This window comes from Taeniopygia guttata, chromosome 3 (assembly GCF_048771995.1).
Source record: "Taeniopygia guttata chromosome 3, bTaeGut7.mat, whole genome shotgun sequence".
Classification (NCBI taxonomy): domain Eukaryota; kingdom Metazoa; phylum Chordata; class Aves; order Passeriformes; family Estrildidae; genus Taeniopygia; species Taeniopygia guttata.
The window spans coordinates 54,683,166-54,710,859 of record NC_133027.1 but is presented as its reverse complement, the minus strand read 5'-3'; the positions used below and the strand labels follow the sequence as shown (position 1 = coordinate 54,710,859).

At 36.6% G+C, this 27,694-nt stretch overlaps 1 protein-coding gene across 20 annotated transcripts in view; it reads left to right on the top strand.

The window, feature by feature from the left end:
* Positions 1–27,694, top strand: part of PTPRK (protein tyrosine phosphatase receptor type K) — a 374,534-nt gene that overhangs the window by 157,007 nt on the left and 189,833 nt on the right. For all 20 annotated transcript variants that reach the window (XM_030267876.4, XM_030267874.4, XM_030267872.4 and 17 more), the window contains exons 4-5: positions 14,369–14,450; positions 16,265–16,380. In XM_030267876.4, coding sequence (XP_030123736.1) covers positions 14,369–14,450; positions 16,265–16,380 — 198 coding nt within the window. The remainder of the gene's footprint in view (positions 1–14,368; positions 14,451–16,264; positions 16,381–27,694) is intronic.

Genomic DNA, 27,694 nt, shown 5'->3' with positions numbered 1-27,694 from the left:
GTGTGCCTCAGTCTTATGGTCTTCATCAAAATTTTGCTTTAAAAATAAGATAGAAATTATTTTCTATGTTGAAATCAGATATGTCTAAATGTCTAAACAATAAATTATTCAGCTTGAATATTATAGCCATCTGTTCATGTTTCCTTATACTCAAAGTTAATTGTCATGGTAATAGCATACTTCCTTTTCTACTCTGGACCTTTATATAGTGTGTGGATGGAGTTTCTACAGCAAACAGAAGTTTTTACTGAAGCTCTCTCACAGTGTCTTGAAATCTTTTATGCTGCTAGGGAGAGTGGCAATTGAGACAGTAAGGGGAAAAAATCCTATGTGCATATGCAGGTGTGTGTTAATACCCTGACATGTCCATAATAAATTGCTTAGCTCACAATGAAAGCATTTTGTCCTCAGAAGTTCATCTTGCATGCAAGATTTGAGGCATTCAATACCTTACAGTTAGATAGCATAAGATGAAGAGGAAGGAGGAAAAGAAGCATGACTGTTAGTAAGGGATTGTTCTCCATATCTCTCAGGGACAAGATGAATAGCCCCCAAGCTCTCTAGATATTCTGACATCCACTGAATTTATTGTTCTACAAATACCTTGAATTTTTTCACATCCAGAGACCTGTTTGCAGCACAGAGATGGATCACACAGATTTTTTTCTTTAGTTTGTATTGTCCTTATTCATCACTTACTTTTGTCAGGACCGTGATGTTTGACTTTGGTTTTGTGCACAGGATTGACTTAAGCCAAGGATAGCGAGATATGCCAAAGGACAAAATGGCTATTACTCAGCTTGTCCTACCTGCCATTATTAAACAGTAATCACTGTAAGGGAGGGGAACAGAAATGCTTTGAATAACTCTGTCCTATCACTGTTTACCTTGATCAAACTGGAAGTCTGCTTTGCCAAGGTATGCTGTTTATTTCCCATTCCTATTACAGAGGAGAAGCCATCTGCTGGGATATCAGTCATTGTAGCTATCAGCTGGTAAATTAATGGTAATCTTTGAATATTTTGTAGTATTTTGGTGTGTTAGTTAGTGAAACATTTTCTCTTTACTGCCTATAAAGAAGCTGGCCATAAAAGTTACTGAATAATATTTCTGGTTTTCTAAGCAAGGTGTGCAAAAGTAATTTTAGCAAATGTTATGAAGTGAACTAAAAAGGATAGGTTATGCGTGGTGTTTGTTTTAAAATAATTAAATCTGGGTAGAGCTTCTGTGCTCAAATGTCACATGTTGAGGTCTAAAGTAAACATGGGCATTGAATTAAAGCTACTGTTCAGGTTTGCTGTTTCAGCTTGCTTTTCAGAAGAAACAATCTGCTGTTTTAGGTGACACATGATTAACTGAACCTCTGGGGTATTACACCACCATGATACAAGCTCTAATCACACCAATTTTCTTAAATATCACAAGTGTTTCTTATTTAATATTTTATAAGTATTTGGTTACTGTTCATGTTATTTCTTATGCATCCTTAGCCAAAGTATAACTTACCTGACTGAGCAATTAAATACAAAATTTAATGATTGTCATTTCAGGCCAGAATAGTGGGGGAGAAAGTGCAGTGGAGGAGACAGCAAGTTTTTTATGTGAATGTTTATGTTCTAGTGTCTAGTTTCCAATAATGGGGACTTTATCAACTTTCTCCAATTGACACATCTCAAGCTTTGGTTAGTGACAGGACAGGGATTGCCTGAACGCAGCCGACACACTCCACTGGGAGAATATAATTGTTGGTGCTGTATGAACACTGTGGGGAGATTAGATCTGTTTAGAATTCTGGAATCCAAAGAGCTGGGTGTTGTAATTGGAAAGCCTCGAAACCTCAGGCTGAGGTTTGGCTGACGTGGTTGGCATATCTGGCTTGAAACTGCAAGAAGAGAGGGTCTGAAATGCATGGCTGAGGCACTTGAAAGCAAAGCGAAATTCTGTTTAGGAAATTGGTTTTTACATATTTCTCTGTCATGTTAAGTTTTGCCTTCACAGACATATGGCCTGTTCATATCAAGGAAGAGTGGAATTTTCTTCTCTGTGTGTGTGAGCACAATTTATATCTGTGGATAAAATGGAAATAGGCAAAATAACTTAGAAAAGTACTATCACCTGCAAAAGCAGCAGCAAAAGAAAGTACAGCCCTCCAATTTCCAAACTGATTATTGGAAGAAAATCTGAAGAATATGAACAATACAAACAACTCATGAAATCTGTGACTATTTTATTTCCAAAATTCTTTAGGCACTGGCTCTTGTATTGCTAGATGTTTTGGAAGTGAGGTAAAATCTAGGACTGTGTAGTGTGATCTAGGGACATTATGTGTGTGGATTTTCCTCCCTATTTGGTGATACCCATTTTCATGACAACAGTGGGTGCCACCAGACATGCCCATCACACCAGATGTGACAAAGTAATTAGCTGGAGTTTGGAATTTGTGCCATCTGAATATTAGTTTAGTGTTTTTGTTGTCTTGTGATGCCTTGGTGCTTGTGTTTCCAGTCTCATTGTTTCATTTATCTTATTTGTGCACTGGCCTTTCAATCAGCTGTCTTAGATGGAAAAATTATGCTTACCTCACCGGAAGTTTTCCCACCATTTTAGCTTTGTATTTCAAAAGTATAGAAATAAATTTTGGTTTATAACTATTTTAATGTTTGGGGGTGTCAGCAATGAGGAAGCAGGGAATGAGACTTAGGCTTAGTGTAAAGCTCCTGTGAAGCCCCAGTGCTTACAGGAACAAGAGAACCCTCAAGTGACATCTAAATAGAAGACTTAAAGAAAATTGTGCTATGGAAGCTAAGTGCACTCAATTTTGGAAGAGAGGACACTAAGATCGTAGGATGAGGATGGAAATTAATCTTAGTTTTATTGTTGCATCTTGGTGATGGTACTTTTGCTTTGAAAGATGAACCAAGGAAATGGAGTAGAGAAATTATTCTTTTGGACATGCCAACACTGAAAAGAGAGACAGAGAATTAAGGAAGCCTGTAGCTGCAGGAAGCCTTGTTTTCACATGTGCAAATTGAGTGTATTCTGGGACGGAGTGAGGGGTGCAAGATAAGGCAAGGTGGCAAATGAGACAGTCTGGAACACACAAAGCTCTCAAGAAATGCCTGGTAGAAGGGAACATTTTGTTGAGGAAGGGAAAAATGAGGAGAAATGAAGTTTGCATAAGGAGAATGTTACATGTTAATTTTCCCTTGAAATTATTTTTATTTTATAAGAAGGGTGTTGGAAAGTCTGACATTGAGCAAAAACATTGAAAGTTGTTTTAGAATCGCCGTGTTTGTTTTGTTGGTGTTGTACAAGTTACCTTTGACTTAAGAGAGTGTTTCTTTTACTGAGTTAAGACAAGAACTTACTCAGTGTTGTATGTCAGGTACAGGTATTACACATTGCAATGAGTATTCTTTGTTTAAAGCTGCCAGGAAATGTGGAAAGGAGAACCTAAAAGTTACATGGAAAGGAGCTGGGTCTGTGTTAAGCAAGGGAAAGCAGAAAGGAATCTGGTAACTCTATGTAGATAAGTGGAACTTAAAAAAATATATGAAAATGTTGCTAATTAAAAATGGCATGATGAGTCTGACAGTCTGGCAGCAGTCTTTGGATAAAAACATAGTTAATATTTGCTGAGACACAGTGCCTTGTTCATTCTGTGTAATCAATACCTTATCCAAATTCAAAGTATATATTGGCACATGTAAGCACATTCATACACATATCTCTATATCAATTAGTAAATGCAGAAATATTTTAAAATGCTGTAAGTGGATGACTTTTTTGTCTCTAGTGTCTCTAGCATCTCCTTTGGAAGTCACGTATATGTAACCAGATATATATGTGTGTATATATAGTTGAACTTTTTACTACATTTAGGCTTGTGGTTTTATTTAAAAGAGTTTTGAGAATTGATATGCAGAAGAAGTAGTGCAAACAGATCAAGACCTGTAGTTTTTAACACAGAGATGGATTTGGAATAATTTTTGTAGCTCATCTTTAGAATTGTGAAAATAAATATTATTGCACATGTATTTAAAATATGAGCATAAAGTAAATGTATATTCTGTGGTGAACTTTGCTAATTTCAATCTATATGGATTTTCCAGTAGGGGACAAAAGAGAATTTGTGACAGATACTGGTGCTGCCTTCTCAGTGTTTATTGTGGTGGAGCAATGTACTCTTGGCTTTTGCCTGCTACTTGTCTGTGGTTGTTAAAGCTGTATTTTAATGTTGGGAATTTCTTGTGGCCTGTGGTGTTTTGCAAACCTTTGTGAACTGAACATGATGATAATTGGCTTTGACTGCAGAAGCCTCAGTCTGGTGAGGAGAGAAATCATCATTCCAATTGCAAACCCTAATTTACTCCCACTTAAGAATTGCCTTTGTCATCTTTTATAAAATGTCATGTAAGTGAAAAGCACTGTGTTGAATATAATGCAGAGTGCTGTGATACAGATATCAACTGGATCCACTGGTGGGATAATGTCCCTGCCCCCTCAGTGGAAAAAAGGGCAGTTTAAATATAGGTTATGACTTTCCTTTAATAGCCAGTGGCACAATCTTTAATAACTTACAATGACTTACAATAATGAACAATGAACCTTGAGAGCAGAGATTCTAAAATTTGTTTGTCTTGGGCTTTAAGTTTATCTTAACCTATCTGAAGGTTACTGGTAAGGATGTCCTTCTCGCTGATCTTCTCATTGTAGATAAATTTGTAATTTTACGAGGTGAAAGGTTAGTACTCATATATGCAATCTTTTCCTGCCATTTAATAATCCATCTGTTAGAAAATTATTTTACAGGCATGTTAAAAATATGTGTTTCAGATTAAAAGAAGCTATGATAAGTTTGCTCTGCTCATTATGAAACCTAAGCTGTTTCAAGAATAGTAATTGCTTGGTGTTTCACAGCTATCTTTCTGAACAATTAGAAAAAAACAAGTTGGTGCATTATCCTGAAAAAGTTCAAAGAATGTGATTATGAATTATTCTTGGTTATTTCTCTCTTTTAGGAGACAATATTAATTTGGGAAGTATTTCTGCCTTCCTTTTTCTGTGGAGAAAAATGATACATTCAAGTGCAATACCAGAGACCAGAAACATTACTCATTTTGGTAGACAAAATTGCTGAAATAGCTTATGTGGTACTCGTATAGAAGAAACAAAGAAGGTCTGCACAGTATTAATCTTCAGCACTTAAAAAATGAAAATGGATTTGTTTTGAGAACAGAGAGACCCTTTTCTCTTGAATTTAGGATTCATCATTCCTTTGTTTGACTTTTCAGTTTAGCTTGTTTGTTCAAAGGCTAGATGAAGTATCAGATGTCTTTGCAGATTGATAATAGAGGAAAGGTGGAAAGGAAAACTACTAATAAGATTTTAGTAGATATATTGAAGTTAAGGGTTTTAAGGGGGGCAGAGGAAATTCTTTGCCCCCAAGTCTCTGTCTGATTAATTTTTATCTTTGGGTGATGTGCCTGACTTGTCTTGTCAGTAACTTGTCTTCTCTGCTCTGATTCAGTTTCATTTGTTGAGCTCCTTAATAGTATGTACCTGTTTCATACTGCTCCCTGCAAACTGAGAATATAAACTGAATACCCTTAGCTTTCTACTCAAAATAAATGGAAGAAATGACAACAATTCTGTATTTAATTCTTTTAGTGTTAATGGTATAATGCATAAAAGCTCTAAAAATATCCCAGAAAAATGTACCTGGGGAATCCCTTCTCAGTTAATTTAACATATTGGTCATTGCCAGTGGTGGGGAAGCATAGATCTGGTATCATTCCTGACTGATGTTTATCTACTAAACATCACAGACAGATTCCACAGCTATTACTTTTGCTGCTTCATCTTCTTTACTATGCATTTCTGACATAGAAGTACCCTGAAAAATAAATATTTCACTGTCACAATCTCAAATGCAAGTGTCTGCTCTAAGTAGGAAATTAGGGAATTAATCTGACTTGTCTGATTTCATTAAGCAAGGCATATGATATTATGTATAACCGAGTAGTAGTGGCAGTTTAAATGGTTACAGTGTTCCTGGTCTAATGTTTTCAGAAGTAAGAAGATAATTTTCAGAAAGACTTGTTGAAATTACATCTTGATATCTGGAGGCCTGGCATATCTGGTGTATTTAGAGACCTTTTCAAGGTCTTTCTCTTTGTAGGTCTCGTGGTAGTCTCTTGGTAGTGAAGGCAAAATCACTGAAACCTGGTCCCAAGTGTACATACTAGACATGACATGTACAAGGATGTCAGTTAATGTACTTTGAAAGATTCAGTTAGTTTTCTTTATTCGGGGTTTGTGGGATGGTTTTGGTTTTGTGTTTAGTTTTTGTGGTTTACTTTTTCTTTTTTTTTTACTTTATAAAATTAAATTTTAGTGTGAAAAGCTGAAGGTACCATTGTGTATCTATGGAGATGCATTCTGTTTGTTTTTTTTTTTTAAAGATGTATCAATTTATGAAGACAGAAGCAAAACTTTAAGGTCTTTCTTCTTCAGGGTCTCATTTTCAGTGTGTCATGCTCTCGAGAACCACTTGGTTCTTCAGCATTTTCATTGATAAATATGGATTTTGTCGGCTTTGCTGTCACTTTACCAACCATGAGGAATTAATTTCTTTCAGTTGTAGTAGGAATAAAAAATAAAGGAATTGAATCACTTATTAGGCATGGCTTGGGGTTGTTCTTCTATTCTAACCCTATGTGGAATTTTTTTTTGCTTACACTAACGTAAAGGTGCAGCCTGTCAAACTGATTTTTCAAAGCTACTGTGGAGCAATAAATAATGGTTAACAAAGTTTAGCTTGCATTGTTTCACTATGACAAAAGCCATTTTATACTTGATTTCTTTGCAGTAATGTGCTTCTGGAGAACTTGCTTACGTTGCCTTTTCCATGCAATTGTTTTACCTGTAAATTAGGGCACTGTGATCATCCTTGATAAATATATAGATTTGCTGTATCTGTAGTTACAGCTGATAAACTGTCATCACTAACAAGACTGTAATGACTACCCTCTTGAACTTCTTGTCCATTAAAACAAAACAGAGAAAAGCTTTGAGATTTAAAAAAAAAAAAAAGTATCAAAAAAGCATACAGGATAATTTATGGAGTCAGCTCCATGGATGATAGTATATTTTTACTAGGTTATTAGGGTAAGGAGATAGCAAACCTTTCCAGGTGACTTATACAAATAGTGCTTCCATCATCTCACAAATTATTCATAGGCAGGAATCATCATAAAACAAGCAGGTGTTCGTTGGTTGCCAGCATTCTGGCAGAATACATCTAGTGAGTATTAAAAGCTGTAAAAAATGCATACATGAAAATTTTCAGTTAACACTTTTTAAAGAGAAAAGGATTATATTCAATCCAACCCATAGCGAGTATCTGGAAGATAGTCAAAAGTGAACTTAAGCCCTTCTGTTTAATGTAAGTGAAATAAAACTATTTTGTAGGTCAACAATTTGAGAAAATCAGAATGGTCAAAGCTGAAAGGCACCTCTGTGGGTTATCAGGTCCTGCTCAAAATTTTCCCACATGATAGGGAATTCCCAAAGGTCATTGAAAGTCAAAAAGGACTGACCTCTACTCTAGGTTTGAAGAGGTGGCATTATGCCAGGCTTGTATTGCTGCATTTTCAGGTAGCTACCCATGTTCCAAAGAACTGCTTCTGTGCTACTGGGGAGAGTTTCCTTAAGGTTTTAGTCTATTGCAAAAATAAGCAAAGCATTGAGTATTTCATATAGATTCTTAACTTGTGTGTTATTGCTGGTCTCCCAGTTTTAGCCTTTAAATGTCATGATTTACAGTGCTGTCAATGTTTTGTTGCCCATTGTTAAGAGTCATGCCTTTGTACATGGTGTTACTGTTATTTTAAAAGCTCAATCATGTAAGATCTTTCACCCTTAAACAAGAGTGGTATGGTATTTTGATTTTAGGTTTAGTTTATGGGCTACATAAGGATGTTTTTTCTTCAAGTTCTTCAGTCAGTCAAGAGCAGGGTGGGATTGTACAAAACTGTGAATATTCCCACATGATAAACTACTACTGCTCCAAAGCCAGAGTAGCTGTAACTCATCCATGTGTGGTGCTTCATCCAGACATTTTCTAGGCAGGAGTCTAGAAACATTTGACATAAGCAACTTGAAAGAAGTAAGCAAAGATAAGTGCAGAGATGTGATTTTTTTTTTTTTTCCTGGTGTTCACTGTGTTGCTAACACAGTGGTTTCCAGGGTCTCTGAATCTAATTGCTAGCTTTTTCTGCCATCAGGCAATTGTCATACAGGTCCTTCCAAAGGCTTATTATGCTTCATGTTAATTATCTGTTTTGCTGGAACATGTATATTGTTTGTGGAAGTAAAATATATTGTTATTAAATCTCATAATGATTGAATTGTTTAGCTCAAAAAAACCTAACCAACAGTTGCTTTCACATAAAGAGAGGATTTTACACTTTTGGTGGGGCTTTGTTTTTTGTTTGGTGTTTTATTTTTTTTCTTCAGGGATTGAATATGTAGCTAGGTCACTTGCCACTAATAAATTGTCTAAAAGATCACCCTTTAGGACCCTTTGAAGGCATGTTTTTTGTGTGTGATTCTTCACCAGAGAGCACATACTGAGATTAATCTTGGAGTACAGATTTCCCTATGTCAAGTGAAACTTGAATGTAACTTTGGGGATGAGAACAGTTGTGAATGTCAGGGCTCCTTGTAGCTGACTCTGAAATGGTCAAAGAATCTGAGATGACCAGCTCAGCTGGATACCAGTGAGCAGATAGCCTTAACTCCTTTGGTTTCCAATGTCAGGAGGTGTGTTATTGAGGAAAAAAGAAGTAATTCGGTGTTAGCTGGCCTGGCAGACTTGAGATTCCAAAGTTTTCACCCAAGTGTTTGATTTGCTGTGCTAAAGTTCTCTTGGGTCATGTCAGCTGCAAAGGCTGCCTCACAGCATTACTTGAGCATTCAAGTGGAAATAATTATGTTTTCATGATTTCTAAATTAGTTCGGCAACATTGTCTGTAGCTTTCACAAGGGAAATGCTTTTTATTGTGTCAACAAAATTTTTGTATGTTAGATAAAATTTCTTTAGCTATCCCTTTCAGCTAGCTTCCATTAACTGTTTCTTTTGTAACATGACACTGTTTTCATGTTTATATTAATTTTTAGTTTCTTGGTAATTAAAACCTTTGATTCAGTGTTTTAAAATATCTTTAACACTGTGAAAGCAATGAATAGGGCTGGAAACTTTTCAGTAAATAGGATTTGTTACTGTTTTTGGTCTTGCTCTGCATGGCATTTCATCTGCAGAGAATTATTTTACTGTAAAACAAACTTCTATGTACTGTTTAACTTTTATCAGTTCTATTGCAAGTACTAGGTTTGAGTATATCTGGAATAACTTACTCTGCTGTTACAAACTGAAAATTAATGAAAGAAAAGAGGTGTGTATGAAGTTGAAAAAAAAAACTTTAAAGTTTTCTTGTTATATTCCTATGAAAGATTGAAGGTTTATATCTGATGAGGTTAATATAACACATCTGATGAAGTTAGTGGATATAACTTCATGGCTTCTTTTGGTTTGAAGTTTGTTTGGGTTTTTTTGTAGTTTGTTTTTCAGTGTTTTTGGTGTTTTGGGTTTTTTTTTGTGCTGTACTGTGGTTTTACTGTGGTTTATCACAGATGTGTTAACTTCTGTCTGCACTAACAGCTCTCTAGTACACCTTTCCACCAAGCACTGGAATCATCCATGTACAGGTTGGATTTCAGGTAACACGGCTAGCTGAAGCCCTATGATGCCCGAACAAAAATATGTTGTAGGTTGAATGCTTTATGGAAATTACAGTATCTAAATTTTTCCTTTAATTTTTTTTTTTTTATTTTCATCTCCAATTCTTCTTCACCTCTCTCTAATTATACATACTAGAGCCTAGCAGGAAAAATTTGTCAGCAAAACACTACATTTCTGTTGTAACTGAACCTTTTTATGGTTAAAGGTTATCTAACTGAGGCATTGCTTTCTGGGTATGATGATGTGGCAGGACTGACGTCAAAATTGGGAGATTGTGTCTCCTTCACTACCATACCTGGTCAGAACTACCCAGGTGGAGAAAGGACAAAGAAGGTCTCTATATTGTACTGTAAAGACCATTCTTGCTGGTGGTGCATTGCTTACAAGAAAACTGCTTTTACAAAACCTAGGAAGAATTGTATTCCTAAGGATAGGCTTTGGGCTACAGAGTTGTTTTCCCTCTTTCCTGGCCGTATTTTGTGCTTAATTGACTAGGTATGCTTTGGGAGTGCTTATTTTGATCAGTGCCTCAAATGAGCTAATGATGATACATAAACTTTTGGATCCTGAGAAGATATAAAAATTCAGGGAGGCCAGTCCTTAAGAAGTACATTTCTTATATTCCTGCAAGTGCAGGCTTAACGCTCATGGTGATTACAGGTTGCATTGTTAGGACTGTGAAGCAATGTGGAGGTTTAAGTACTTCTTAAGCATTAAACTTCAATAACTAAGTGTCTGTAGGAGTCTCTGCTGTAATAATTACGACTTTTTCCATTGCATTCAAACACTGTTAAGTATTTAAATTGGTCAAAATGTTTACTTCTGGAATAATATTAGATAAATTGTGATTGCCATCTTCTGGATTTTAGAGCTGGGTTATGAAAAGGGATGTGTTATTTTCCAGTACCTAAATCAAAACAGCTCACCCTTCCTTCCCTTCCCTTCATCCTCCTTCCCTCCCTCCCTGCCTGCCTTCCTTTCTGCCTGCCTGGCTTCCTTCCCCTTCCTTCCCTCCCACCGAATTTTCAGCTTGGAGCCTTTTACAGGTTGACAAGTATATAGGTAAGAGTGGTGTGATTAACAGAATCTAGTTAGATTGCCAGCTGACCCTCTTTACAAACTTTTAGTGAAGCTAAGCTTCCATTCTCTGAGATAGTTCATTAGATACAGAATTGTGTCATCATGTTCATATGGGACCAGAGTGGTTGCCAAAAAACAGTGGAAGCACAGAAGTTTGTAGGTAAAAACTACATTGTAATTGCAAGGACGGTATGTAATTATGAGCTCCCGTAGAGGGACTCACCAACTGTGAGTGATTGAGAAATAAAATGACAGGCACATTTTAGTGTTGATAATGAGATATTTAAAAAAATGCACACTCCATAAAATGTAAATTTCACACACAGAGTGATGGACTCAGATGAAGCTTGCCGTTGCCACTCTGCAGCAGAATTGTGGGGTTCATAAAAACATCAGCATAGAACTCAGTGATGGCCAAAGGAAGCAAATGAAATGTTAAGAATGGTTAAAGAAGTTCAGTATAAATTAGGTAATGGTGTTAAGCTGTTGAATAAATTATGACTCATCCATATTTTGATTACTGTGTGCCAGCTCTGCTCTCATTATCTTCAAAGAATATAGTGTTGTTAGAACTTTAGAGAGAAGGATGAGCATAATCAAAGAAAAGGGAATGGTTTTTACATGAGATTGTCTGAACAATCTTCAACTCTTCACATTTGAGACAAAATTATTTGTACATTTACATTTGGGATACATGCTAGAGGTTTACAAAGTTGTGAATAATATAAAAGGATGTCTGGGATCAATTCATCACTGATTTGGGTCATTAAATGAAGTCTGGTATAAACCATACAAGTGGAAAGGTCTCTTAATGCTGTCAATAATAAACCCATGTATTTTTCCAAATGAGACTGTGTTCACTAAAAGCTTGCATGTTTTTAAGGAGAAAATGGCCAGCTATATGGACAAGAAATGTGTTAGGAATGGCTAAATATGTAGGAGTGTGTCCAGTTCAGGGAGTTCTGGCCCTGGATCTACATTGTATCTGAATGTAGGTACTGAATGTAGGTACTTCATAAACAAGGATATGCAATTTGATTTGGAGAAGTAAATGGCTATTTGTGTATCATCTTGGAACCGTGTAGAAAATTCTAGGATCAAGTCTGATTCCCTTGAGTAGCATTTGAATTACCTGAAATATTGAGCACTTCCCATTCTCCTTCATTGTGTCAGTTCTAGTACCAATGAGACAGGATAGTCGTCTCCATAACCCTGCTCTGTGCCAGTCTAATTCATTTCCTGGAAACAGTTTCTCTCTCTTCTCAATTAAAGAAAGTGAGCATCTCTCAGGAGTACACTATATGGGCATGCAATTAAATTGTAATAAGTGGAAGGACATTTATGGTTGCACAGACAACTAATGTTTTCTGACGAGAGTCATAATCTGAATTATTTTTCAGCTAAAACAAAAGTATTGAAGCCATTCTTTCTAGGACTGTAAACTGAACAGCAGTGCAGATGAAGTGCAGGATTCACTCCCAGAGACTTGTGTCTTATTAGGATAAGCCTCCTCTGGTGAAAACAATGGCTCAACAGTCTCTTTTTTCTCGAGTAGTTTGTGTTTTTGAAGAAAAAAACTACCTCAGGTTCTTGACTTGTCAGGATTTTGAACTCCTGCTTTCACATATATTTGCAATTCCCTTTTTCCATTTCCCATTTTAAATGTGAACAGATGTTCTCAAATTAAAGCATGATAATTTTTTAAACTGAGCAGCACTTTTTGCTATGTTACGTCTATAGTTATGAATGTTTCATAGTTGCATTTGTACCAATTATGAATATAAAAAATGATACTATATCTATGAAATCGTAGCTCTCTAATACCTGTCTTTTTAATCACGGTATTTTCTTTTCTTACCTTGTAAACTTTGTCCTTTATAACTTTTCATAGACTTCTTGCCTTTCCATGTTTCTCCATGTTTTCTGGTTTTTTTTGTTATTTTACTTCTTCTCTTGGTTCTCCATGTCTTTACCTTTCGATTTTCTGTGGATTTCTCCTTTTCTTGGATTTCCTACGCCTGTTGGGTGGAGAGTACTAAAATTAATCTAGCAGAGGTAAAAAAAAAAACGGAAGTAAATTAATTTCCAGCAGTATCCCAAGAAATGTAACTTTCTCTTCTCTGACTCCCAGTGTAAGAAGGTATCAATACTTTTATAGGCAGAGCTTTCCTGAAAATTGGATCTAAGTTATTTCCAAGTGAATTCATAACAACCCAGTTAGAGTGAGGTGCAAATTTAGCTCAGTTCATAGCATTGGTGCTCAAATTTCTTAACTAGACTTTGAGAAACAATGTGTTTTCAGAGTTTGTGTATGTTATAGAACATACACATGTTGTATTGTGTTGTAAAAAACCCAGCCTGTCAGAAGGACTTTAAATATAATTAAAATATAAATATTATTTCTTACTGAGTTGTCTTCCATACCATGCAACCATTTAAATAGAAAAAGAGGATAATTGAAATTATGAAAGAATTCAAGATATTTATATTGATATTCATTACTGGGAACAAATGCCAGCTCTCTGAAAATGCCTGAAAAGTGGGTAGACATTGTCAAACAATACTCTGGTCAGAAATGCAAATGGACAAGGCACACTGTGAAAGTAGGACTCCCAGACACTAAATTAATTTCCATCGCACTGTTGTTGGCCAAGGCAGAGAACAAAGTGGGTTTTGTAACTAAATTCCATTTGGTTGCAAATAAAATTAGAAGAAAAAAAGAAATTGGTTAGAAGTGCAGTCTTAGCAAGAATGTCTGGAGAAACTAGAAGATGGATTGTAGTCCAGTGCTATCAAAATATATATTCCCCACAGGCATCCTCTTTCTGCAGTCAAAGCAAAATTTCAGGAACTCTCTGAACCACCACCAAGCAATTCTTTGTTTTTAACTGCCCTTTTGGGATGGGACAAGACACTGGATGTGAAGACAGTGTCTTCTTTTTCTTCATGCATAGGAATTTCCTCACTGCCTTGAAAGAAGGAAGAATGAAGTTAATGACTACTGCATAAATCTCATGCTACAGCTGTTCTTTTTGTTGCCACTGGGGAGTGCTGCACTATTTCTGTGTTTCCCAGTGCAACTGTGCTGCAGAAGGTTACAGGAGACTATATTGTGACCCCCAGGAAAAAAACAAATGTTCTTAAAATTGGTTGATCACTTGTGTGCTGTGATGCCTAACTTGTCTGAAAGTAATGGCATTTTTTCAGAATTGAATCACGTTTACACATTTAGCGGGGATAAAGCAGTATGCAGTTAAACATGTTTTTTTCTGATGTGCTATGAGCAGCAAATCCAAAGCAAGCCATGTATATGAATAGTATGGAACTGCACCACACCGAGTAATAAATATTCCATTCAGTTGTCAAACCTTGTAGGAACTTCAACTAAATGAAAAAGGCAATGTGTCTTATATCTGCACACTTGCCACTGGGGGAATTCTGTAGAAATGAGTGTTGTAAACATTTTTTCTTTCATTTTGACAGGTAATATTTGAAGCTGAAGTCTCAGATGGAAGAAATGGCTACATTGCCATTGATGACATCCAGGTCCTGAGTTACCCTTGCGGTAAGTAATGATTAAGAGCTGCGTTTTTCTCTGTCTTTTCAGGACATATATGATATTGCTGTGGACTGCTCAGTTTTCATCACTTGATCACTGATATTCTTTGTTCTTTCAATAGTATTTTTGTTGCAGCTTCCAGGAAGAAATGTGATTGCAATAGTGATTTACCTGGGTGAAATCTTTTTCTGCCAGAAGTAAATTATACAGGGATAAAAAAAAAAAAAAGGGCCATTCTTCAAAGTCTTTTCAGTCATACGCAGTTGGTGTGTATAATCAAAATGGGTTTTAATGCTAATGTATATACTCACTGATTAAAGTAAACTGAATTGGCAGATGCTTCTAGGAGGTTCATCAGATTTTATACCTCTTTTCTTCTTTCTCTTCTTTAAAATATTTTTCTCAACAGACAAAATAGATTAAAAAAGAAGAAAAGGCTCTGTCTATTGAACTACTGAGAGATTGCATTTTATTTATTTTTTTTGTGGACAGACTTCAGGCATTTATGTTTGCTTTTCCCTGCTAATCCTGGGGAATAATTGCACTCATGCAAACACAAGTTATGACAATGAGAATATTCTACTAATAAAAGGTTGTGAGGAAGAAATTGTTACTGTGCATTTCTGGCACTTGTTACCAAATTTTTTTTTCAATTTCTTTATTTTAAACTCTTCTCATCTTCTACTAGACATACCCTCTCTAAAATATGATTTCATTCTAATGTACCACATGGCTGATAATTTAATTGCTTTCTGAAATGACCAGAGCATAACAATATCCTGCTCCAACTTCACAAAATTATGCCAAATAATAAAGTTCCAATGGCTACCTTACATCTTGTTTTCTTCTATTCCAAACCTTTTTAAATTGTAGCTCTCAGGAGCTACCAATACAGGGTATTTGAGTGAGTTACCTTTTTAATATTTCAGCCACCCCAGCTATCTGATGCCTGTACTCAGCCTGTACTCTGCTTGGATTTGATATCTGGATTTCATGTGTATTTTCTTCCCCTTCTTTGTGTTTTGTTTTGAAGTGACAAAACAAAAGGCACTTGGGTACAGTCATCCCAGCACATTATCAGTATGTTACAGTATTCAGACAAGCTCTTTTTGTTACTGATGTTTAAACCCTGTTTGTTCCAATTTAATGTTTTTTCCTGCGCATCATGTTTTTTTAGTAAGCACAAAGGAGGAACAGTTCAGCTACAGTTTTCTTCAGTCGTTCTTGAGAAAAGGGTGGGTGAGCTGTGTAATGTACCCATTTCTCAATTGTTTCTGTTGGCTTTTGTAGGTCTAGTAAATCCTTCAGGTGGCTGAGATTTCCTACAGCCTTTCTCAGTGTGGGAAGTAGGTTTGTGAGCTCCTGAAATATTATATTCAATGCCACAAATGATTTTGTTTTCTAAAAAACGAACTCTGAGTTGCATTGAAAATAACATGAAGAGTATCTATTTGCTTGAGCAGTATGCTGCTAATTGGGTTTTTTTCAGTATGATGGCTTTCATACCAAAAGTCTTTGGGACAATTCTTGTCAAGTGCTGCTGACATTTTGGCATCTGATCTCCTTCTTTTGGCTTCTATTTTAAAAAGACTTTATTATAACACATGTATAACATAAAGTTAGTAGAATCGCCAGGGGAGAAGGGGAAGTACTGAAAGCACTCCTCGAACACAGATGAGACAGATAATATTGTCTCTTCTGTTTTTTTTTTTAGCCAAAGATTGCTAAAACAAGGAGGTTGAGGGAGATAATAATGTTTCTGGTGCCTTTATTTTTTTATAATGACTTTTATTTGAAATTTTTATTTCCCTTCTCTACAGATAAATCTCCACATTTTTTGAGGCTGGGGGATGTAGAGGTCAATGCAGGCCAGAATGCTACATTTCAGTGCATTGCTACAGGGAGAGATGCAGTGAATAACAAGTTATGGCTCCAGGTAAGGCTAACTCATGCAAGGCTATTTGGTGAGAGGACAAGCTGCTTTCTTGAGATGAAATGTTTAAAATTCAAAGCCTTTTATTCTTCTGCATGTAAAATACATAGTTTAAATGGAGTTTTATATCTGTTCAATAGAGAAACTTGTAATCAGTTTTGCAATGTTCTAAAGCTTTGATTGAAAATAAGAACTGGGGTGGGTGCTGGGATAAGGTTGGCCCTTAAAGGCATTGTGTGCTTTCTCTCTTTGTAAATCAACTCCTCTTTTTAAAAATTTACTATAATTAAATGCAAATAATTGGCATTTGGGATCTAGTAATACAGAGCTGTAACACAGCTGTCATGAATTTTGAGGACTTTTTAATCACATAAATTACCTGTCCAAGCAGGCTGGAGAGATGGGGCTGTATTTCTGTGTGCATTTCAGTTTTACTCAGTAGCATATTAATTGGAAGAGCCTAAAAGGACTGCTGCACATCTTTTTTCTCTGTCTCCATAATAGGAGGAACTTTAACTTTTACCCGTGTTTAATTGTGAATAGTATGTATGTCAGAATTTAAAAGATGACTATAACTAGAATATAACCCTTCTTAATATGAGAGAAGAAAAAAAAAGAAATTAACACCACCTCCAGAATACCCAGTCTCCTCTATATTATGTCAATGGGGTACTTACATTTAAGACCACTGGTTGAGTAGAATGATGGCAAAGTTTCCAGTTGCTCTTAAAAAAATTAAATTTTACCACTTAAAAAGGATTCTAAAACATCTCTTAAGTGGTACATGTAAAACTTCTGTGCTTTCTTTGGTTTATATGTAAACCTTAAGCACCAACATCCCTTTAGAATGGTTCTGTTTATTTTCAGAACTAAAAACAATGTAAATTTTGGGAAACACGCTTTTAAATTACTTATAGTCAGAACTTTAAAATATGTAATTTTGGTCAAATGTATTTTGAAGTAATATATAATCAGTTATTTCAACCTGATTTCTGTTTAAATAGTGGAGCTGATGAACCTTGGCTCACTGCTGCATATAGGCATGTGATAAGCTTGAAACTGTAAAGAGATTTTTAAAAAAGATTATTAAAAATCTGATATGCAAAATGTATTATTAGACAAATATGCTGCAACATTAAAAAGGAACACAAGCAGTAACTGCATTGCATTTAGTGGAAAGGTATCACAGCAGTAGGAATGATTTGTACTTAATGTCTTTGAGCAGTAATTTGTTTAAATTGAGTAGACATGTAATGCATTAATTCAGAAAAAGCAGCTTGATTTCAGACTTGCCAAATGGAGCACACAAAGCACAAAAAATGAAACTGGCCTGGGTTTTGCTATAGCCAAGGCAAGACAATAGCACAAGGAGCATTCCAGCAAACCTGTGAAGCGCCACTTTCAGTTGATTGTGGGTCAGAAAGACCCAGTAGAGACAGCCAGCTGGAAATCTTCCCTTTCACTCGCTCCTTGGAGGCAGATAACTCTGACAGATTATCCCTTCTAACTTTCACTCCCCAGAGAAGCCCAACTAGCAGCCAGATCAACTCAGAAAACATATGTTTTGTCCCTCCATATGCTTCATGGGTAGTTTATTTTTGTGTGTGTGTATATGGATCACAGATATGATAATTTCTCACAGTGTGATGAAGTACTTTAGAGGTTATAACTCTGCTTGCCTCAGCTTGTGAAGTGCCCTGATACTCTTGAAGATACCTTGATACTTGAGCTTCTATTCTATTTCTTTTTCTCCTGTAAACAGTACTGAATTTTCACCAATTTAAGGGTGACTTTTCTTCACTTATCATTCCACCTTGCAATCCTGCTTTGCCAATATGTGTGAATTGGCAACCTTCCCTATATGGATAATTTTCTTTAGATTGCACTCTAAGTCACTGTTGTTGTACATAGCTAATAGCGAATTTACTCCATATCCTTAAAAACTGGCATGGATATGTATGGGCCTCATGAAACACTGGAGTGTAACTTGGAAAAGGTTCGCTTTAACCCTTGACCAAACTCAGGATTCATAAAGCCCAAATAGCCTGAAAGGAAGAACTGGTAGATCAAATCAAATGCCTAAGTAATTGTTTTTGAGAGCCTTGAGCTGAAGCATTCCAGGAATGTATTTTTCTCATAACAAGAAAGGCCATTAAAAAAAAAAGACAAAGTGCAAAAATGAAAACTAAGTGGTTGATGGTGGGGAAGAAGATACTTGCCAAGCACATAGTTTTAGAGAAAATAGCTTTTGGTTATGTCCTTATTTAAAAAGAAAAACTATTTCCTTGAGGAGGAAGAAAAAAAAGAAAATAAAACCAGCAAAGAATTTGCTATTAAAACACATTCTTTGATAAGGAAAAGTTTGAGGAGCAATCTGGGACATCAGGCTTTTTTTGCATCTGAGGAGAGCCAAGATTTCATATGCTTGCATTGAAGTAGTAAATATGTGCAGGCAGAGATTTTGTTGAAGACTCTATCAGTGTTCTCTGGCTCATGCAGTCTTCTGTTTTGTGAAGAATTAAAGTAAATTCAGCAGCACATAGAAAAAAATAGCAGCCACCCTGCTCTGTGTTCAAAGTCCTGCAGGACCATGGCTGCTTCAGCCAGGCTCTGTCTGAGCTGCTCTGGTATCAACTCTTGATCCCTCTCTGTACTGATCTGGAGTTTTGCAGCTATCCAGTAAGTCAGTTCAGGAAAGTGATCTGACTGAAAAAGACTTTAACTCCAATTAGATTTTTGTGTTGGTGGGGAGGGGGATTGAGGAGACTGTGTGTTGTGAATTTTTTTTTTGGGTTTTTTGATTTCTTCATGTTTGGGTTTTGTTGATTTCTTCATGTTTTTCTGTTTTTGGGATTTTGTTTTTGTTTTATTTTAATTTGTTTGCTTGTTCTTTTGTTTTTTGGCTTTTTTTTATGTGTGTCTTTTTCCCCAGCTTGATTCATGTCTAAATTACCCATATAAATAATGCCAGCAGGTGCAAAAAGATTGGGATGTTTGATTAGAAGCAGGGAAGAGGGAAAGACTGTAACCACATGATATAAAAGCGGGGGTTATGGTAGTGTGTCTCCTTGTAGACCTATGTAAATTTCAATTTTGTTTTAGTTATTGGGCCCTGATCATGTACTAGATGTTCTATCTGCAAGTACATTTCCATGCTTATTTTTTTCCCAGAGTATATATAATTAAGTGCACATAGCGTTATGTGCCTAAAAATAAAAATGAACAAAAATAGGCACAGCATTTCAATACACAGTTTCCTATGTGTTTACTGCTGTAATAACAGTATTTTCATCAACACCATTTTCTATAAATATATGTCTGTAAACATTTCAGACAAATAGGGATTAACACTGAATTGAACTTCTCCTAACTTTCATGGCTGCAGATGCTGCTCTTGTTTGTTTGTTTTTACATTGTATCTGGTCTCTTGTCCCCTTTGATATCCCTTTCCTGCCACCTTTGTATTTTGCAGCCTCAATGTTTGGGGCAGTTGAAACTCTGTTATTGAAAGATAAGCAGTAAAGACAACAGAAGTTTTCAAAAGTTGAGGCTGCATTAATAGAGAATAAATATTTGCACAGATAAAGAGATTTAACTGGTTGAACAAGATGATCTGAAACACACCTTTGTGACAGTGTGAATAGTAGGTGTGGGAGCAGGACAGAAATGCAGCTCAGATTCTTTTGTTCTTCACCTTTTCAACCCGATCTGCTATCAAATCTTTTGCGGTTATGCGCTGAAGGATTATCTTTATAACCTGCAATTATTAGCAAATTCTGAAAGGCTTTCAAAGTCCTTAATTTTTGTTTAAATGTTAACATGTTAACATTGATGTTTTTTCTGAAATACATTTAGTCATTTGAAATACCTTCAGTCATTTACAATGCTTAGCGTGTTTTTTACTTGTCATTCCCTTCAGAATGTAATGCTGGGTGGCTTTTTTTCCAGTATTTTCCAGCTTCTCTTAGAAGTTCCACTGTAATGCAAAACACACCAACAGCTCTAGTTTGGTCTTACTGCCCACACTGAAGCAGTTGAGTTGTGTGACAGGAGTTCCTAAACCCAAGGTGGTAACCTAGGTTTTCCATCTGTAATGCTTTGGTACGCTCTGATTTCTAAGCTTTAGGAATTAGCAGAATTTCCTGCTGAAAAATGCTTTCCTGTAGGTGGTGACCATAACTGTGTGTGTAGTCTTAAATAAATGAATATAGTGTGTATAGATAGATAGATATAATAATTAACCAGTTTTTGTCCACTTACTGCTGATTTTCTTTCTTTCTAAAGCCTATGAATTTTCTTTCTTTAAAAAGATGCTTAAAGAATAAGGAATTTTACTTTTATTAACATTTGATGCACCTTGCTGCTTTGTGAACAGTGATTTGCTAAATTCCTGTGAAATGTCATGCATTCCACTGGAGTTGTGTCAGTAAATAAGCATGCAAACAAGTTGCTTCTGCATGGTAATCCTCTGCTCAGAATGGATATGTGTTATGTATTAAATTTTTGAAAGAATAGTGCACACAGCACATTCTAGACATCAAAATGCAAGAGTGGGATGGGGGCTCTGTTCGCTTATTTCATTTGACAATTTCTGTTTGATGAAAGCTTCATTTCTTTGCTAAGATAGTAGAGAAATAGAATTGAATGGGGAGATTAAATAACATTTGGGTACACCAAGACTCCAGAAAGCAGTGTATGTATTGTCCAGCATTTGTTTTGTCAATCTAATTGGGATATCAGAGCAATAGGGTTTTTTGCATAATCGGGCTGTGTTTAACGGCTTCCCGAGCTGGGAACCATTGTGGCTCCCAGAAGCCCAATACAATTTTCAGTGTCTTATCGATGTCCGGTTTAGCTGGACACTCGTACAGTGCAGCATGTGGAGCTTTTTGCTGGAACATCTGTTAAACCATATGTCTTGGCACCTGGTTCAGATGGCGATAACTGCGGCACTAATGAGTCCATCCATCATTGCTGAGCTTTGCATTAACATAGCATTGGATTAGGGGAAGCGGCTTTTTCTGGCTTTGCAGTCAGATGTGCTTTGCCACGCTCTGCGGTGATACCGTTTGCCTTGGCGAATCTGAAATTCAAAGGGGCACCGGCTGCATGCATTTAAAGGTTTAATATGCGCCTTGTAATCCTGGGCAGATTTGCCATCTGAGCGGTGGCGAGCGGGCCAATCTGTCAGCAATAGCTGTGGGTGCTGGCTAACCGCCCTCCACTCAGGCTGCCAAGGCTGGCGCGGCAGCCCCGCGCTAGCCCGTGGAGAGACTCGTCAGCGTTAATACGGTCTGATGCAGCCCTTCTCTCTGCCAGAGGAAAGTGTCTTTCCTCATGGAATAACAGATAATTAAAGCAATTGCCTGAGAGTAATAATTGAAAAAGTGAAATTAAACAGCATTATGGAAAATAAAATGCAAATTGCTGTAAAAACAATGGAGTCAGGCTGACCTCCCAGCGGTACCAACTGTTAGTGGAGGATGAGCAAGCGTCTGTTCGGGCTCAAACAACTGGCTGCATCCCAATCCTTTTGTAGAGGAAACTGCCATAATCCCCAATGCCCTGTTCACCATCATCTTGGGTTTTGGTGCTGATTGTCACAGAATAGGATATTATATTTATCATTCATTTTTCTTGCTAGGTGCTGCATATATGCACTGTTTAACAAGTCTTTGGACTGCAGATGGTATCCTGTGATGATGCATTGTGCAAGACCGACATAGTATTCTGGGAATTTAGATTAGGAAGGCCGTATAAGAATTTGTGCCTCTGGCAAAGGGTTGAGGGACAAAACATTGACTATTTTGTTTTGCTTTCTGAAAGGGCTATTTCCTCTCAAAGGAGAGAAGTTATGCAATAGAAGTCCATTCCTTCTGCTGTTCCCAGGTCAAGACATGGATTAGTATTCAGCAGGAGGGTTGGAGTGTGGGCCGTGGGTCTTTGGGTAAACCATTTAGCTAACCTAACAGTGAGTGCTGGGAGGCTTGCCTTTGGTGTCAGAAAAAATGCATTTCTAATAGGAGAGTCATGTCCAATTTAACTTTGTTTTACTTTGTTTGCATGTTACTTTCTATGAGCTTTCTAATGTAACTTTGCCTTTTGAGATAACATTGCATTTTGATACAGTTAATTAGCTGGCTAAGATACCCTTTCTTTAGTTTAATGATAAAACATTTGCTGTTACAGTGCATCTGCCTATTCACCATGTTCATTACATTGGAAGAATGTTTTTTGTTGGTTTGCACAAATTTTATGATCCCTGAAAGCTAAGGAGAGCTGAGTATACTCTGAATGTTAGAAAAGCTTTATTATTTTGCTTTTTAATTCAGTGCTGCCTAGAGACAGTTCAGAGAAGATGCATCCGCAGGGTTTCAGCCGTGAAACTGTGATGGAGAGTTTTGATCCCCTTTTTGGTTTTGGTCAACTGTCAAGTTTGATGCTTTTTGGTTTTGAACTGAAATAAGTCAGTCAGGCCTGCTTGCCCTAAGGAGGAGTGGGAGCTATGAAGTTGTGTGGAGGCTGCAGGAAGAGAGAAGGCCTATGGCTCTGGTTTTGCTCTTCTCCCTGGGTAGCAGTGGGTGAGCCTCTGGGGAGACAGAAGACTTTTTTGGATTATCAGCATTATCTGCCTAAAGCAAGTACTAATCTGCACAGCAAATTGGGCTGTTTGTGCCAAACCTTCTTTCCTCAGCCAGTAAAATCCTGTTCAAGTCTACATCTTTTTACCTTTATCTTGATTATTGACAGAGGCTAGGCAGGGTGTGAGTTTTTTGGTTTTGTTTTTTGTTGTTTTTTTTTTTTTTTTTTGCTGTGCTTCAGGCTTGCACAGAAACCTCACTTTCCTCATTTGTTTCATATTGGTTGCTTTTACTTGTGGAAAATACGTTTTTGGAAGGAAAAGACAGTGTAAGGAGGCATAGTGGGCTCTTTTGCAATGACTTATCTATTCTACCTTCACTTTCACCTCATCATGTTTATGGTCTGTGATACACATTCTGGTTTCCCAAACCTTTTTTCCAAATTTGTATGAACATCTGCCTTGAAGTGATCTATAAGGCTCCTTGTAAATTCCTTGACTTGTAGTTCATTCTGTATCACACACTCCTGATTCAGACATAGTTATACAGAATATTGAACCTATGAAAATTACAGTATTCATAACTTGTTTGCTTCACAAATATTTTTTTATTCCTCTGTTTTCTTGCCCTTCTATTCACCTTTGATGCTATCTATGTCATTTAACCCTGAATGAACCTTTCTCCCTCTCTCCTGCCTCATTTATCAGCTTCATGGATAAATATGGCAGTTTCCCCTAGATGCCCGGTCATCCTAGGTTTCAACAACATGAAATACTGTAATCCTCCTGGTCTTAATTTAATTCTGCCCCAGTTAGCTAAGTCCTCTGGTCTGCATAGCTAAGAGTCATTTAGTTTACAAAGCAGCCTTTGGAGCTGCCCTCCCTCTAGGCCTTCCCTGGGCTCCTGTGGTGACTGGAGCATCTGGTGCTGGGGGCTGTGCTGCTGATTGTGGCCTCAGTGGTGGCTCCTTCCCTTCCTGCCTTTTTGTACTTTACAGGTGGAACAGCTGCCGTGGAAGTTTGATCCTTTTGTGTAGTCCTGTTAGTCACTCCTCAGTCAGCCAGTGTCAGAAACACCCATGTAAATGAGACACCTGAAATAAAAGGTGTAGTTATAAATTCCTTGGCCATTCTGTCCTGGGATTCTTGTCTGTTACCACCTGCATTCAGGTTGTCTTCTCCTCAGTGGTGTGATGTGTGGTAGACAGCCTAATATCCCAGGCCCTAGTTTTCTCAAATTACTGCAGGACTTAATGCAATACAGAAGAATAAGAGCAGCCAAGGTAAGCTTGGATGCTTTTAGAACAGGATAAAATTGTCTGCTGAGACATTTTTAAGGAGCTGCCTTGTGGTATGTTGGCTCTCAGTGCTGGGTTTTTGTGCATCTTTTTTCCTTCATTGTCTTCTAAGCAGATTTTTATATTTTGTGCTGCAGGATAAATACTGTAGTTCACTGTGCACTGCTCGAGGTGGCATAGACCTTAAATCACTGTGTCTGGAATCCATACTTTTGTGAATTATGTGTTTTTGGTTGCTTGTTGGTTTTTTTTTGTTTTAAATCAAGAACACTGCATTCCAGAACCAAAGCTTTCTGAAAAGCTCAATTAAAAAAACAGAAAACAAAAAAAAAAAAAAACCAAAAAACAAAAGCAAAAAAAATCCCAAGAAGTCTTTTTTTTTTTTTTTTTGAATGTTCAACATATGTTTGATTAGGCTTAAACTAAGAGGCTTTAAAATGCTCAGAGAAAGTGAGTTTGGCTTTTATTTGTGTGGTGGCATGGCTAGGGACATGGTACTGTGAATTTTGCTAGTTTGCCTCGGGTGGCTCTTATTATAATAAAACAAATTAGAAGAGCCACCTCTAAAGGGCCAGATGGCTCTCAGTTCGATTATTTCATCAGAGCCCTTGATTTCTTCAGTAGGAGGGTCAGTGCAGCATGATAGAAATTTGTCCCCTACTTCAAAGGGAACAAGTTTGAGTAACAGCAGTGCATGATACCAAGACATTTTAAGTAATTGAAGATTTTTCTGTACTGCAGGGCAGCATGCAGGATAAAGCTTGGCTTGTTACATTTGTTCATGATCTTTGGTGGGTGTTGGCATGGGAAAAGTTGAGTGGCTTTTCTTGCTAATAAATGAGTGCATATTGGAAAGTAGAATCTTACTCTGGTTTGCTATCCATGTAGGAGACCAGAAAGTTAAAGCAAGTCCTACTAATTTCCTACTTAAAATAATATTTAATTCTTCCCCTTAGTAATAAAACAAAAGAAATTGCCAGTTCACCTTATTTTATTCTAAGAATATAGGACTATTTAGGCATATTACTTAACCTGTATTTCTTATTCATTAACTACTTGGAAAAAAATGATTTCTTAGTCTAAATTTTGTACTTATAAATAAAATTGGAAAAATAATCCCACTTTCTTCAGTAATTAAATCCTTTGTAGGGGGGAAAAAAAAAATTATTTATAATTTCAGACAATAAATATATGTCATGCTTTGTATGTTAATAAATTTCGAAATGCCAAGAATATATTGAGACATTTGTGTAAAATAAAATGTAATTTTCTTTAATTTTCATTTGTGTAAAAGAAAATTTAAATTTTAAATTTAATAATAATAGTAATAATAATAAATAGGTTTAGATTTTTCTGCATTTTGAAATTGTGTCTTAAATGCTCTAAAAGAATACATATGTCTGTGAAAAAGGGACAAACAGGTGCATATAAAGTAAAATATAAACACCAAAGCTATTTGTGTCTTTTACTCCCTTCTTTTTTTTAAATTTTTTTTTTTTTAATTTTTTGAAAACATTGTCTGGCAGAGATTGTTCATTATAGCTGGTATTCTAACTATCCACAGTCAACCCCCTCTCTTTTTTTTCCCCATAAAAAGGAGATATTTTTCCCTTTACATAATGAATAAACCCAGGAATGTTTTGGAACATGTTGTTTACAAATGCCCTTTCCTCAAGGCAGCAGGGGTGTAATGCCCTGGGCTGGTGGGGTTATCTTTGCAGCCCTTGTGCTGCTGGTGAAGTTCTGATTGCAGCTTTGGGGACTGGGTTGCCCAGACCAGCTGTGGACTTGTGCCCCACTTAAAACACATAACTTGCCCTCTCCTCTGCTGCCAGTGTCCATGTGGTGAATCCGATCACAAGCTCATCCGTTTAGTGATGATAATATATGGAGAGGGAGAGAGTATTCAGCAAGATTTTTCATATCCCAGGTTGTTTTTTTTCGCATGAGCACAGGAGGGAAGGTGAGCAGGGGCAAGTGCAGGGCAGCTGATAGGGCGCTGCTGCTGGAATAACGCGGGTGTCACTGCAGCCAAAGCGTTGACATCCCCTGATCTCTGGAGGCATCCCAGCATCCAGCCGAGAGCCTGAGAAGGCAACCAGAGTTGACTGTAATTATTAGCAATAGAGCAGGCTTATTTTAAGGTGTTTACAGTAAAAAAAGGATGGGGATGTGTAAGGTTGAACTGTCCAGGCTTATAAAAATCACTGGTGTGAAAAAAAGGGTTCTGGAAAATTTAGAGGGAGCATCACTGCAGAGAGGTATCTCATTGCTATGTAACCAAAAAAAGCAAAGCTTACCACGTTTCAACCTGAAAAGTTAAGGGAGAAAGACTGATAAGTTTTTAATTTGTATAAGATATGCACTTAAATTCTACAAATTAAATATGATGTTGGAGTTTAGATTCTTTTCGTTCCACTCAGGTTCTAAAAGATCCACTAAAATTGCATTTCGTATTTATTAAATGCTTGATTTCTTTCATAAGGCAAATGGGAGATATTCAAGACTAATTGTTAATTTACCTAAGATTGTTTTTAAGCTGCGTAGGCTTTGCTATTGACTTTATTTAAAATATAGATGATCTAATTTCATTGCCTGAGAAAAGTTTAATAAAATCATGTTTCTATCAAATTAAAAATAACCTTGAAGTCAGAGTGATTTATTTAAGATTGTAATTTTAAATGCCTGGAATGCCAGAATTAAGGAGGTTTCTTCACAGGCTAATATTTCTTTTAATCAAGTGTTTAGAGAGAGTAGTTCTTTGTGAAGCCCAGAGTTATTTTCACAAAAGAGAAGAACTGCCTGGTGATGACCTCTCTTAAATGAGCAATTCAGGGTTATCAAATCAGACAGCAAGAGACTGGAGGAACCAAAGATCACACAGGGTACAGCCATTACCCATTAGTATAACTCCACATTAATTTTAAATTGAATTTTTAAAACTTAATTGAGCAGCATTTTCAAGATCTGTTCAGTGTGAGCAGGACATAAATTGAAACAGTATGTACCAGGAACCCTTAATAAGCAGAGAGCACTGCTGCCTTTCTTTCCTCTCCTTTAAAATCAGTAGTAATGTTCTGACATTAAAAAGAAGAATTTAATTAAGAGATCGTGACAGTGCATCTGAACTCTGACTGACTAATGGGTTACCAGTGTAAGGGATATGTACTGAAATGAATGCAGGATATTTTCTTTAACATTAATTTTTAAATGAGAATTGTCTTCTGTTCAAAATTTTCATAATTTTAATGATGGAGAAATATTCTAATGGATAATCTATATATGAAGAAGGACTGTGAAAATGTAGCTGTGCAGTTATTTCCCAAGAAACAAATTCTAACACAGAGAAATTAGAGCAACTGCTGCAAGCCTTGTAAGATAATATGGTAGGAAATCACTGATATAAATAAAATAAGAAAATCTGAGATGTTGCTCTAGA